General features: G+C 38.6%; 1 protein-coding gene across 2 annotated transcripts in view; it reads right to left on the reverse strand.

Annotated features, from left to right (window-relative positions):
• Window positions 1–13,869, reverse strand: part of SYT9 (synaptotagmin 9) — a 175,200-nt gene that overhangs the window by 99,381 nt on the left and 61,950 nt on the right. For both annotated transcript variants that reach the window (XM_010985895.3, XM_064492612.1), the window contains exon 3: window positions 11,052–11,598. In XM_010985895.3, coding sequence (XP_010984197.1) covers window positions 11,052–11,598 — 547 coding nt within the window. The remainder of the gene's footprint in view (window positions 1–11,051; window positions 11,599–13,869) is intronic.

Below are 13,869 nucleotides of genomic sequence, written 5' to 3' on the forward strand. Positions count from 1 at the left end.
AAACAAAAATCTTCTGAAAAAGTTCAATATCCATTCGGGTTTTAAAAGTCTACAGGCAATGTCCTATTTACTGGTGAACATTCAAAGCATTTCTTTCAAGATCAGGAGCAAGCCAAGGATTACTCTAATGGCCTTTGTTCTGGCAGTCCTGATAAATGTAATAAAGCAAGCAAAGAGGATGTGGGGAGAAGTCAAAAGACTCAAAAAGGGAAGAAGGGAAGAACAAAACTGTACTTATTCATGCATGGTATAACTGTCAATGTACAAAACCCAAAAGAATCATGGGCACCTTATTAGACTTACAGTACGTAGCAATACCAAGAGTTGGCGAGACACAGACTATGATGGGCTCATGTACAGTTGCTGGGATTGTAAACTGGTCAGACCACCTTAAGATATAGGTGTTTTGATCTTGCAACTCCATTCCAAGGTATGTATCTTAGAGAAATTCTTGCACATAATAACCAGGAGACATATACAAAGAGCAGACATATAGCAGCATTTTCTAAAATGGAAAAAACTTAAATTAATTCAAATAACCATTGACTAGGGACTAGATAAATCATGGTACAGCACACAATGAAATGCTAAAACACACCGCCACACACACACACAAAAAGAACTGCAGTATGTAGGTAAACATAAGTGATTCAATACACATAATACTGAACATAACAGTTTGCTGAAAACAAAACATAATTTATTCACATAAGTTTCACAAGTAGGCAAAACTGAATAACCTATGCTTATGTGGCAAGATGATTTAAAAGCAAAGGAATTATAGATATGAAATTCAATATATTGATTATGTGGAGGAGGGAGTTTAGAGACAGAGGAGGGTCACATGGAGCTTTGAAGAGAATGATAACTTTCTCTTTCTTCAGCTAAGTTCTGGATTGACTGATATGTGTTTTATTATTTTTTTTAAATTATACATATGAAATCAAAAAGGACCCTGTGGTATCTCCCTAGGGATAGACTCCCTACCCCACCATGTCCCCTGCCTCTTGCTTGTAGAAAAGCTTCAGCTTTCTAGGTCTTCCCTGAGTTTCAAAGAGCGAATTTAATCAGAGAAGTGAGAAAATGGAGAAACAGAGAAAAACAGTCAAACAAGAGAAAATAATACTTAAGCCATAAAACAAAGTTAAGGACCTTCAGTTCCTTCTTAAGGGCTATAGATAATATTATAAGCCGTATCTTTGAGTGTTTTTTTTACAGATACTAAAACCCCCGCCAGGTAAAAGAAGTTATCTGTATGATGACCACAAGTACACAGACCCCAGACAGTTTGGAAACAGAAGGTTGATGATGTTAACTCCTGAAACACCACCCTGATACCCTACCACCAACCAATCAGAAGAATGTTCATGAGCTGATCGGATACCCTACAACCATCATTCTTAATGCTGCCTTTAAAAACACTTCCCCTATTAGGGGAGGGTACAGCTCAAGTGGTAAGGCACATGCTTAAGCACACTCAAGGTCTTGGGTTCAATCCCCAGTACCTCTATTAAAAATAAATAAACCTAATTACCTTCCCACCAAGAAAATAATAAAATAATACAGTAATAAATAAAGTATTAAAAAAATAAAAACACTTCCCTAAAAGCCATAAGGGATTTCTGACTTTTTGAGCTGTCAGTTCTCCTTGGTTGGCCCCACATGTTGGTGGGTGCCTTGCAATAAACGCTGTACTTTCCTTCACCACAACCTGGTGTCAGTAGATTGGCTTCACTGCACATCAGGCAAGTGGATGCAACTTTGGTTTGGTAACACATACACATTATACATACTTTTGTATGTGTCATATATTTCATTAAAAAAAGCAAATGCTTTGTTCTGGCACCTATACTATGATAGAAGCTATCAAAGCCAATTTGTCAGAGACCTGTAGCTTTATTAATCCCTTCCATCAGATTTCTGTTCTGCAGCAATACTGCTTTTCATTCCTGAATAATCTAGATGTTGAGAGGATACCATGTCTGAGGGATCACGAATAAGAAAAATGGTAGGGTGGGATTCAGTGGGCACTCATGAAGACACAGCTTATTAGATCCCAGTGATGGCCGAACTCCACCCACATCCACATTATAAAAGGAACCTGGCTTCTCTGTTGTCACCTGGAAACCAGTGCTTTTCTGTGGGTTTTTCAAATTGTTGGTCCCTTAGGATCAGTTAGCCAAGCAGCCCCAGTGCTTTCAGCACTGCGTGTAGTGGTACTGGAGGAGGCTCCTATTAGCTGGCACCGGTTTGCCAGAGCCAATGTAAGCATCTTTCACCAACTCCATCTTAAGTGATGTCACATTGGTAGCTTGAAATCAGCCCTGCTGGGAGTATTTACACCACAGAAACACGCAAATGCTACAAATCAGGTCTCCTTCTTATTCTCCACTCCCAGTCAGTTGTTAACACATCTACCAGGAAACCGCTGGATGTGACAAAGCCATAGAATCATATGATAACAACTTGGGCCTCATGGTGTAATGGAATGAAACAGGATTAAATTAACAAACTTCCTCAGTCCCAGAGAATGCCTGACCCGTTTGCATTCAACTGTGAGGAGCAAGCATCCTGGGCTTCCCTGAATACTTTTTCCTTCCCCTGAGTGGTTCCAGGGATCCACATTTATCAGGTCTAGAAATGGTCCCAGGGTCCCGGCAGACAGAACAGGGAAATTCCTAAATCAGCCACTGCAATATATTGGACTTTGCAACCATTCACAAAGTTCAATTTTGGTGGAAATGTAAGGTTTAAAATCCGTAAGATTAAAAGAGAGTCTATCCCACAAAAAATACACTATACTATTACTGACTGATCTGGCTTCAATAGTTGAGTGGTTTAATTAAGCTATCGTTTTTACACTCAATAACTGACTTTTTATTCCTTCTCAGGAAGGTGTGAGGATTAATTTTTATTTGACTGCTAACATTTATAAAACTTATAATCTCCTTAGAGAAATAAAATACAACAGCAATAAAAAAAAATTAGTCAATGGATTCAGCTCCATATAACGTCTCCTGACCAATCCAGCCCCCAGAGCCTCACCAAATTAGCTCCTAGTGAGGAACTTCATTTCATTCAGCAAGGGCTTATTCATTATCACTTCTAGACACAATTCTACAGGCTAGGCACACAGTAGTGAACAAGCTGGTAAGGTCTTTGCACTCACAGAATTGTCTAACAGAAAAGAAAGAAAATTCAACAAATACATAAAAGAAAGTACAGTGACAAGAAAAAAAAAATTTGTAACTATGTATGGTGACGGATGCCAACTAGACCTATTCTGCTGATCATTTTGACATATATACAAATATTGAATCATGATGTTGTGCACCTGAAACTGAGATGTCATTTGTCAATTATATTTCAATTAGAAAAAATTTAAATAAAACATATACATCATTCATGTAATAACAATAACATAAGAATAAATAAACTTGCATTTTCAAAGTCTTAGATATATGACAAAAAAGACATGACGAGTAGGGATAGAAGTAAAGAGTACCATAGACGCATAAACCAGAAAAACCTATCCGAGCCCAGGGTTCATGTAAGAGTTCTCCAAGGAAGTGGCATTTAGCCTGGGATCTAAAAGCTTAGTAAAAGTTAACCAGGGACAGAGGGGAAAGAAAAGTAAACCAGCATACACGATAATTCTGAGACACCTTTTCATGAACAGACTGAAACGGCTATGAAAAACTTTTCTTCTACGTCCTATTTGACCACCGTTCAGCTGTGTGACCCTGGCTGAATCTCTGAATGGCCTGCCACCTTAGCTGTATGTGTTAAATGAGGATTTTAGATTACAGCACCTCTTAGGGCTCTTTCTGGCTATTTGACTGCAAGGCATTTAACATATATTATTATTTATGTGAATAACTAATAGTTATCTATACACATAGATCATTATTTAGTTAGTACAAGTAAAAACTGCTCTTTTTGAACAGGCTTTGAGCAATTTGGCACACGCTGTTTCCAATACAGGGTGGATGTTCACAGAAACTCCTCCAAGTAAAAATACTAGATTACAAAATCCTTTTTAACGCAGAGCAGAGCTGATAGGACAGAAATGGAATTTTTTAGTGCCAGAAACAATGAAAAAGTGTGAATCTGCAGAGGGAAGTAAGCCGTGCAGTTGGAGCATGAAAGGAGGTAAATGTGAATCTCTGGCAGCTTAGTGCCTGCGTTTTCGAGGACTGTGGGAGAATCCAGAATAATGCTGGCGTCTTAAAGACTGAGGATTACATCCTTAAAGGATAAACAAAACAGAAGTTCTGCCTTAAAGAAGTAGACATTGGAAATACATCCTGTCTTGGACTTAATTTAGGTAAAGCAAAAACTACCCGGCCAGTTTCTAACCATTAATACAAGCCTGTATTTACACAGCTGGAGTCTATATTCACCCTACCTCTGTCGTCCAAAACCCTCAAGCTCAAAATTTAGTTTAAAGTGATTCCGTGTTGGTAGTTCACCTAGTTACCTGGTAAAAGCAACCACAAATGATCTCTGAAGGAATGCACTTTAAACCCAAACTTGCAAGTTTCTACTGATAAAGCTCTAAGCTAGATGAGCTCACCATCACAAATAGCTAAACCCAAGAGACAACAGGGCATGACGAGTTAATGGAAATGCCAAACAAAAGAATCAGATTTATTCTTAATAATCTGCATTATTATTCTTAATAATCTTTGCATTAATTTATGTAAAGATTATAGCTATTGGAATTATGAGCAACAGAATATAAAAATAACTATGTAGAAAATGGTAAAAGAAATAAAAAGAGAAAATTGAAATTATGTTAAAAAAAGATTATCAAGTATATTAGGCCAATCTGAAAATGCAGCAAATAATGCTCTACAAATGGAAAGAAGTAAATGGCTGAAAATTTTCCAGAACTCATGAAAGGAAACAATCTCAGATTCAAGAAACCCAATAAATCTCAGTCAGGATATATAAAAAAAGAAACGCTCACTTAGCAATGTTAAACTACAGGACACTAACCAGGAAAGCAAGATCTTGAGAGGAGTAAGAAAGAAAGAAAAAATTACATTGAAAGGAATTAATATTAGACTAAATGTTGACTTCTCTAAAGCATCTGAAGGTCAGAAAACTATGGAATGATAACTTTACAATGCCAAAATCAGAGTAACTGAGAGTTTTATGTCCGTCCTCCCATTTTTATACCCAGAAAAACGATCTTCTAAGAACAGAAGCAAAATAAAGATATATTTGGGACTATGGCTTTCAGGTGAAGGTTACTGCCAGGCTATACTCCAAGGAAAGCATCTTGGGGAATAAATATCCCAACCTCACTCTCCCCCTCTTCCTTATTTTGTGAAACGAATCAGAAGCCAGAGACTAACGGAGCTCTTTTCAGTTTGAAGAAAAACAAAAATCCCAAAGCCTCCAGGAGCATGGAGTAGGAACAAATGGAAGGCATCCAAAATAATTCTCCCGACTAATTTTATAAATCAAAAATTACCTTGATTCCAACCCAGATAACGGCCATCCAAGAAGGTAAATTACGTGTACCACGCATGAGCATAGATGTAAAGTATCAGCAATGCATAAAGCAGGCGATATACTAAGGCCAGTCTGGACCATACTAAGAATATAAGATTGGCTAAAATTTTTTAAAAAAATCAATGCTATTGACCAAAGTAGCAGATTAAAGTGAAAAAGATCCCACAAGATCATAGTATTTGATAAAATGAATGATCTTCGTCACTTTTCTGACCTTTTCTGACCTTTGTGATAAAAAGGCTTAGTCAAAGGGAACCCTTAGACACCGATGGTGGGAAGGTAAATTGGTGCAGCCACTATAGAAGACAGTATGGAGCGTCCTTTAAAAAACTAAAAATAGAGCTATCATATGATCCAGCAATCTCATTCCTGGATATATATCTGGACACAAAAAGGAAAACTCTAATTTGAAAAGATACATATATCCTGATGTTCAGAGCAGCACTATCTACAATAGCTAAGATACGGAAACAATCTAAGTGCCCATCAACAGAAAACTGGCTTAAGAAGATACGTTATTACTATTCAAACAGAAAAAAGAATGAAATATTGCCATTTGCAGCAACCAGAATGGACCTAGAGAATATTATACTTAGTGAAGTAAGTCATATACTTCAAATACTATATGATATCACTTATATGTGAAATCTAAAAAGTAATACAAATCAATCTATATACACAACAGAAACATACTCACAGACAGAAAATAAATTATGGTTACCAAGGGGGGGGGTAGGGACAAATTAGGATTATGGGCTTAATAGATACAAACACTATACATCAAATAGACAAACAGCAATAGCATAGTATAGCACAGGGAATTATATTCAGTATCTTATAATAACCTATAATGGAATATAATGAGAAAAAAAGAACTGAATTGCTATGCTGTACACCTGAAACTAACACAATATTGTATGTCAATTATACTTCAATTTAAAAAAAAGGCTTAGTCAACTAGGAATACAGGGATATATGTTTAATATAATAAAGACATCCACACTACATCTATAGCAAAATCATACTCAATGGAAACGTTAGAGACATTCCATTTAAAAGAAGGAACAAATCAAGATGACAAGTACCATAAGTATTTTTCAGCATTATATGGGAAATCCTAATCTGTGCACAAATTAAAAATAAAAGGCATACAGATTAGAAAGAAACAAATACAACTATCATAATTCACATGACTGATTATTGACAAAGAAAATTCAGAAGAGTCTACAAATTATAAGAGAAGTAAGAATTTTTTACAAAATTGCCAAATAGAAGATAAATACACGAAATTTTTACTGTATCGCTATATAGCACCAATAGTTAGAAAATGCAATTTTAGAAAAGATACTATTTAAAATAACAAAAATAAGGTACTTATCAATAAAACTAACAAAAGATATGCAAGACATCCTCATGTAGAAAATTATAAGCGTTGAGTGAAAGACTTTAAAGGAGAACTAAATAGATACACTATGATCATGAATAGAAGACTTAATATCACAAAAGATGTAAAATTTCCCTAAATTTATCTATAGACTTCATAGAAATCCAAACAAATCCTGGAAAGAAATTTTAATTTGACAATCTGATTCTAACACTTATGAGAAAGGTCAAGTATCAGCTAAGACTGAACTGAAGAAAAAGCAGGCTAGATGGTCTGCTCTTCCAAATGTTAAAGGTAATTATAAAGGATAGTAATTTGCAAATTGCGCTATTGGTAGAAATAGTCAAATAGAACAACAGAAAAGAGAATCCAGAAACAGATTCCTCAGATATAGCAACCTATACAGCAATTCACTGCAGATTACTGTGAAAATATGCTGGAAAACTAGTTATCCATAAAGAAAAAGAAGTATGGATGTCTTATAGACTGAATGTTTGTGTCTTTCCAAAATTCCTATGTTGAAGCCCTAACCCATAGTGTGATGCTACTTGGAGGTGGGTCCTCTGGGAGGTAATTCGGTTTAAATGAGGTCAGGAGGGTGAGGCCCCCATGATGAGATTATCGTCCTTACAAGAGGAAGGGAGACCAGAGGTTGCTCTCTTCACCACGTGAGGACACATTAAGAAGACAGCTATCTGCAAGCCAGGAAGAGGGCTCTCACTGGGAACCAGATCTGCTTGCACCTTGATCTTGCACTTCTCAGCCTCCAAAACTGGGAGAAATAAATTCCTGTTTTAGCTATCTAGCCTATGTATTTTGTTATCGTAGCTTGAGCTAATACAGGATGTCGATATTACATTTCACATTTCATTCTCATGGATTAAAATCAAAATTAGGAAAGGCAAAACTTTAAAATGTCTAAGAGAAAATATAGGAAAAATATCTTTATGACCTAGAGTAGGAAAGGATTTCTTAAACAAAACACAAAAGTGCTAACTTATCATAGAAAATGCTGATATATTTTACTACATTAAATACAAGAACCTCTATTGATCAAAAGACACCAAGTGAGTATAAAGACAGCCATAGATAATGTTCGTAATACACACAACCAACAAAGGAGTCACATCCAGACTGTATAAAGAACATATATGGATCAACAAGGAGAAGAGAGTAAACAAACAAAAAACAGAAAAAAGTGGTGAACAAACTTTAGCAAGAAAGGTAATATGAGTAACCAATGAACTTATCAAAAGACGGTCAACCTTGGCAGCCAAGAATATACAAATCATAAACCATTTTATGTGCATGCACGCACACATACTAAACAGTGTGGTAACTGCAGGAGTGGGTGAGAATATAGAGCATTAGCAACTGGGTTAGGGCTAGGTTTGGGGTTAGGGTTAGGGTCATCCCTCACAATGGGAGGGTCAACCTGTATAGCCATGGTAGAAAGGCATTGCCTAGAAAATTTGAAAGCATGGGTACCTTACATTTATCAGGGATACACCCTAGAGAAATTATTGCACATGTGAACCAGGAGACGTGCACCAAAAAGTTCTGCAGTATTATTCAGAATCAGAAAAAAACTAATTAACAACCCAAATATCATCAACACAAGAAAGCTAATTTGTATACATAACACAGCAGAATTTTATACAGTAACAAAAATACATGAACCACAGCTCCATTCATCTCTATTGTTAAATGTCAAAATCACCGTGGACTGAAAAAAAGTCAAAAAAGAGCTCTGAAAAGCAGAAACAGACAAAACTGAACAATATATTGCTTTACAAATAAAATTCAGGATAGTGATTTCCTTTTGGCAGGGACGGGCTGAGAGAATACGACGGGGGAGGGCGACCCCTGGGCCATCACCAGAGTACCTGGTGGTATTCTCCCCTTCAGCTGAGGGGTGGGCCATGTCTGTTCATTTTATTATTCCCTCATTAATCTGTATGTGTACATTACAGACGCTGTTACATACATGTTGTATTATAAAAATGAAACCTTGGTAAATCTCAGACTTTCATTCTCAGTCTCTGTACAAAGTCCCATTCAAAAAAGTACAGTCAAAACAGCAAAATATAATAAATTTTAAATGCAATTTAAAAAAAACACCAGATTATGAAACCATCTGTAATTCCATTCTCAGGACCTCCTCTCTCCTGCTGGCTACCCAAAGACCTAGATCAAAGCTCAGAATATTTATTGTTTGCCTAGGAAACAACTGAGAATTTTGAGGCCTTATCAGTTTTCCTTCTTGATAAGTTCACATTCTACTCAACTCTATGGAAATCCAGGATTCTCCATCAGTGGATGGAAAACTAGTCACAGGAGAGCGCTAAATGGCAGTGATCCCAGGGCTATAAGGCCTCTGCAAGCTGCCCTTCTATGCTCCCATCCCATGGGAAACTGCTCTAGGAGACCTCCCCACCAGGGATCGGCCTTACTTACATTTCTATCAGCCACCGTGCACTTGTGTTACTCTTTCCACAAAGTTTCCAGGAGGCAACTCACAGCAGGATCCCTGTTGAGATTTCTAATAACCACTCCAGCTCTTTTATGAAATGCATTAGTCACAAAATACAAAATGATGTCACACTAGATGACATGACCAACCTCTCTCTACCAAGGCTCATCACTGATGCCGGCAGAGTCTCAGCTGATATCCAAGGGGACTTGGTAAATACTCTAGTGAGATGGTTCCTTCTTGAACCATTCGTCTTTTAGTATCAGCAGCCTGCTCGCCTTGTTTCTTTAAAGTTTATAATGCTGCCTCCTGAGTTTGGCAGTGGGGATTTGGGATACAATCCTTGCCTCCCATAGCATCTGTTTTGGGGTTTACAGATACTACAGCCTTTCAGGTTTGAAGATGTCTGTGCTTTACCCAATCACCCAAATCACCTTAGTTTCATCACCTGGTGTTCTCTGCACCTTCTCCAGCTCCTTTTCTTTCCTCATCATTATGATAAAGGCCATTAAAACTCTATGCTACACTTTGCTTATCTGAGGAGCAGGACAAAGCTGGCTCTGGCATCACAAAGCTGTGAAGAGAAGGTGTCCCTTGGAAGAGCCAAAGTGTGGGTGAGTCCCTGTTCACAAAAGGGGCTGAGATGAGAGAGTATCAGTGTGGGTATCTGGTCACTGGGCAGAGATTCTGTGTGTTCTCTTCTCTTCCTGAACAGAGTGAGAGCCTTTCATGAATGGGATCCAAACTCAAGCTGGGTCATCTAAGCCGATCTAAGCTGAGTAAGGATTATGGTGCTTAGTGTCTTGGATGACTGGGCAGAGAACTATGTTGCCCTCAGCAGATGAGCTAACAAAGTTGCCTGAGTGAATCTGGACAGAGATAAGAAACAAGTGGCCTTAAAATATTAGAGTCACCTAAGAAAGTCCAATTTTCCTTTCTGTTTCAGGACCATCAATACACCTCTGCAGGATAGTGAGAGGGATGTAAACGGAGGAAAAATATCTCCACTGCACTCTGGTGTTAAATGTAAACATAGATATATAGCATCACTCCATAGCACTTCCACCCTTTCTCCTGAGCTCCAAATAGGATTTGACCTTGTATAGATTAGTTTTGCCAATATCTATAGATCAGACTGACCTCCTTGTAACTCTGATTCTGTATTTTATAAAGTGGTGCCTACTCTTCTCAATCATTCTCAGTTCTGGGATTAAAGCTGAAGATCTGATCATGGGAAATGCTGCTGAGCTGACCTGAGAACATGGCAAGGGCTTAATGCTCTCAGAGAGTCAGGCAGTGGTCTCTTAGCCGCAGATTATAGTTAAAGGATGCCAGGACCCACTTAGCACAGCCAATCTAGAGAGCTCTAAAGAACATGTGGTAAAGAGGGCAGAAAATATCTAGTGTCTATTAGGGAATAGCTAAGAATTAGAAAACAGAAGAGAGACAATATTCTTTAATATTGCTTTCATGAGTAATTCTTGGAAACTGCAAAATGAATATTATGAAAGATTTGTTTATGGAAAGGTACAAGGAGGTTCGAAGCAAGAGCTCTATGGCCACTAACATGAATTTGGTACTCTGCCTCCTCCCGCAAATAAAATAAGGTGTAAACAATCTGTCTGTATGCTGACCAGTAAGCCCCCCAAAATGAAGAAATGTTAGACTCACATTGGTGACATATTCGATGTCCTTCCAAAGGATGCACTCCCTGGGGAAATCAGCCAAGTCTAAGAAGTGATCCACCACCACTTGGCCGATTAAGTCATGACGAGAGAACCTGTCAAAGTCATAGACAGAGAAGTGAAGCTTTCGGGCCGCAAGGTCATTGTAGGGAACCGGAAACAAAAACACTTCGTCAAACACAGGGTTCAGGGTCTTTCTGTGCACTTTAGTCTGGTGTTTTGTTTTCCGATCGGGAAGCAAATAAATCTTGACATAAGGATCTGAAGTCCCAGAAAAGTCCTTGGCAGGCAAATTGACAGCTTTGTGAATCTTCACTATGAGTTGCTCTAAGTCACAGTCATATTTTAAAATGAAGTTCAGTTTCCCACACGCTTTGCTGTTACTCCTTCTTCCATCATCATTATCCAGCGACCTCTGCTTATATAACTCCGGTTTAATTCGCCCAATTCCAGTCAACTGTTCCTGTTTTTGAAGCTGTTGGATATTGAAGTCTGGGTTTGACAGGTTGAGTTGTCTTCGGACAGAATTATGCCTTGAGTGAAGAACGAGAGAGAACAAAGTTATAACCTCATTAGTTCCGGGTCTTTCAGAAACGTGTGCCTGGGATGTAGGTAGACTGTTACGCACTGTTAAAAGCTTAGATCTGTGGGCCTTTTTTTTTTTTTTGGCCTAAATTCAAAACGCTCATCAATGGAGTAAGCTGCACCCCAAGGCCTGAAGCCCAAAACTGAGGCCTGGCAGCAGGAAATGAACTTACTAGCATGTGACCTTGGAGCTTTAAAGGTTTAATGCACTTTCTAAACCGTCTCATGTGCCATTAAAGAAGCTTATTCAGCTGGTAGGAGGTAAAGATTTGTACAAACTGGTTTAAAAATAAAATTATTCACCTAGGTATCTAATATCCTGAAATTAAAATCATCAGCTCTGTGTTCTCTTAAGAAGAATAGATCTTTCTCTAAATTATATAGAATCCCCTGTCACTGGCTTTTAGCCTTATAAGGATGCACATTCTCACTGGTTCAAATCAAATCATTTCATCACAGGAAAATGGTTTTCGCTCCTTTGGAAATGTACGTGGCAGGATGGGTCTGCTTGTAGTAGACTACGTTGACTCTGACAGATGCAAGGACCAGCTCGGTGACTATGCTTCTGCTGTACCACGTGGGTGATCAGGGATGAGGAGGAAAGGTTTGATTTCTGTAATAAACACTGAGGGCATAAAAATTAAAGGTAAGCTACTATAAAGGTATATGGAGATTCAGTTAGACAAGGATGGACGCTGATATTTGCAAATTAAGTATTTGCTAACAGACTCTACTCTTCAGCCAGTAAGCTTATTGGTTTGGGTTAAAAGTTTCCCTGAAATTGTCTCAGAAACCTGCCTTATTTTGTGTGGATCTTCACCAGCTGAGAGAAGTCATCATTACATACGAAGTTGTCTTTAAGGTTAGTTTTGTTTGTTTTTGGCTCAGAGTTCAGAGCTGTTATACTGTATTTCCTGCAATCTCTTAATAACTTAATTAATACAGCCTCTCTACACCAAGAGGCAAAAGGGAACAGTCAAGCTGTCACTAAGGGATTGGTAAATAGTTGGAGAGGCAGAGTGAACATTTGAGTTTGTCTTCTTTTCCTTTCTTAAGACTACTTTATGAAATAAAGATGTAAAAATGGGATTAACAGACCTCAAAACATGTTTGAAATTATTCTCCTTTGTCATATAGATGTTGTTAGGCTGAACAATCCTTATCATCCTAAAATTCCCTCCTGACTGCTAATCATCCACGTGGTACAATGAGAGCACAATCACAGAGCTGTCATTCGCATCTGTCACAGCCAACACAGTCCACCGCAAACACACCCAGGTACACACATTCCCATACGTGCAGAAACGATGTGGTCTGAAAGTGTCTGCTGTGAGATGTTAACTTTTAACAGAGAAACCCACCACCTGAAGTTCTCTCTGTATCTTGTGATTTTTCAGGGGGAGAGGAATAGTTAGGGGATACTGTTAGGCACCTAAAACTGGCTTTCTGTGCTAGTACAGCCAGGTCAGTCCCTCATCTACATGTTGAACCTTTGTGATGCCAGAATAGAGCTTTAATCTTGCTCTATTAGGATCTCTGGGCAGAAAGGTCTGGCAGGCAGCAGCACGGAGCCAGCCCTGTGCAGAGGCCATAAGCAGCTGATACCAGCTCCTCCTTCCTCTGTTGTTGATTTTTCTTTCCAGGCTGGATTCAAACAAGGGCCCTACTTGAGTCTGGACTCAGCTCCCACCTATGATGGGTCATTCTGGGCACTATCTAATTAGTAGTGCAGTTTAAACACTGAAAAGGCACCTTTAAGACCCACTAGATACACCTTCTCAGCACCAATGTCCACGACAGAACACTGGACCTGTGTCTACACCAGCACCAACCCCTGCCACTCTGCTCTCACTTTCCCCTAAGGTGGCTGCTGAGCAGACTCTCTGCGCATAAGAACCTATCTTTGACGTATTTGAGTCCTGGCTTTAAATTCATCCCAGCAACATTTTGTCTCATCCCTTATCTGTAGGACTAAGCCTGCCATGTAAATTTTAATTTAAAAGATATGAACTTGGCTGCTGGGCAATGGAACATATTCTGTTTTACTTGTACATTTTCTTAGACATGAAATCTGGAGAGAAGTAAGTCCTGCTTGCTCTGCTCTTCTAACCACAATGGATTGCCAGAGGGTAGAGGGGGTGGGCTGGGGAGGGCATTACGGAGAGATTTGTACTTCAAAGACCAAAGCAAGATCCCAGTCCCTCAGAACCCAGAGGCAC

The sequence above is a fragment of the Camelus dromedarius genome, chromosome 12 (assembly GCF_036321535.1).
Source record: "Camelus dromedarius isolate mCamDro1 chromosome 12, mCamDro1.pat, whole genome shotgun sequence".
NCBI classification, from domain to species: domain Eukaryota; kingdom Metazoa; phylum Chordata; class Mammalia; order Artiodactyla; family Camelidae; genus Camelus; species Camelus dromedarius.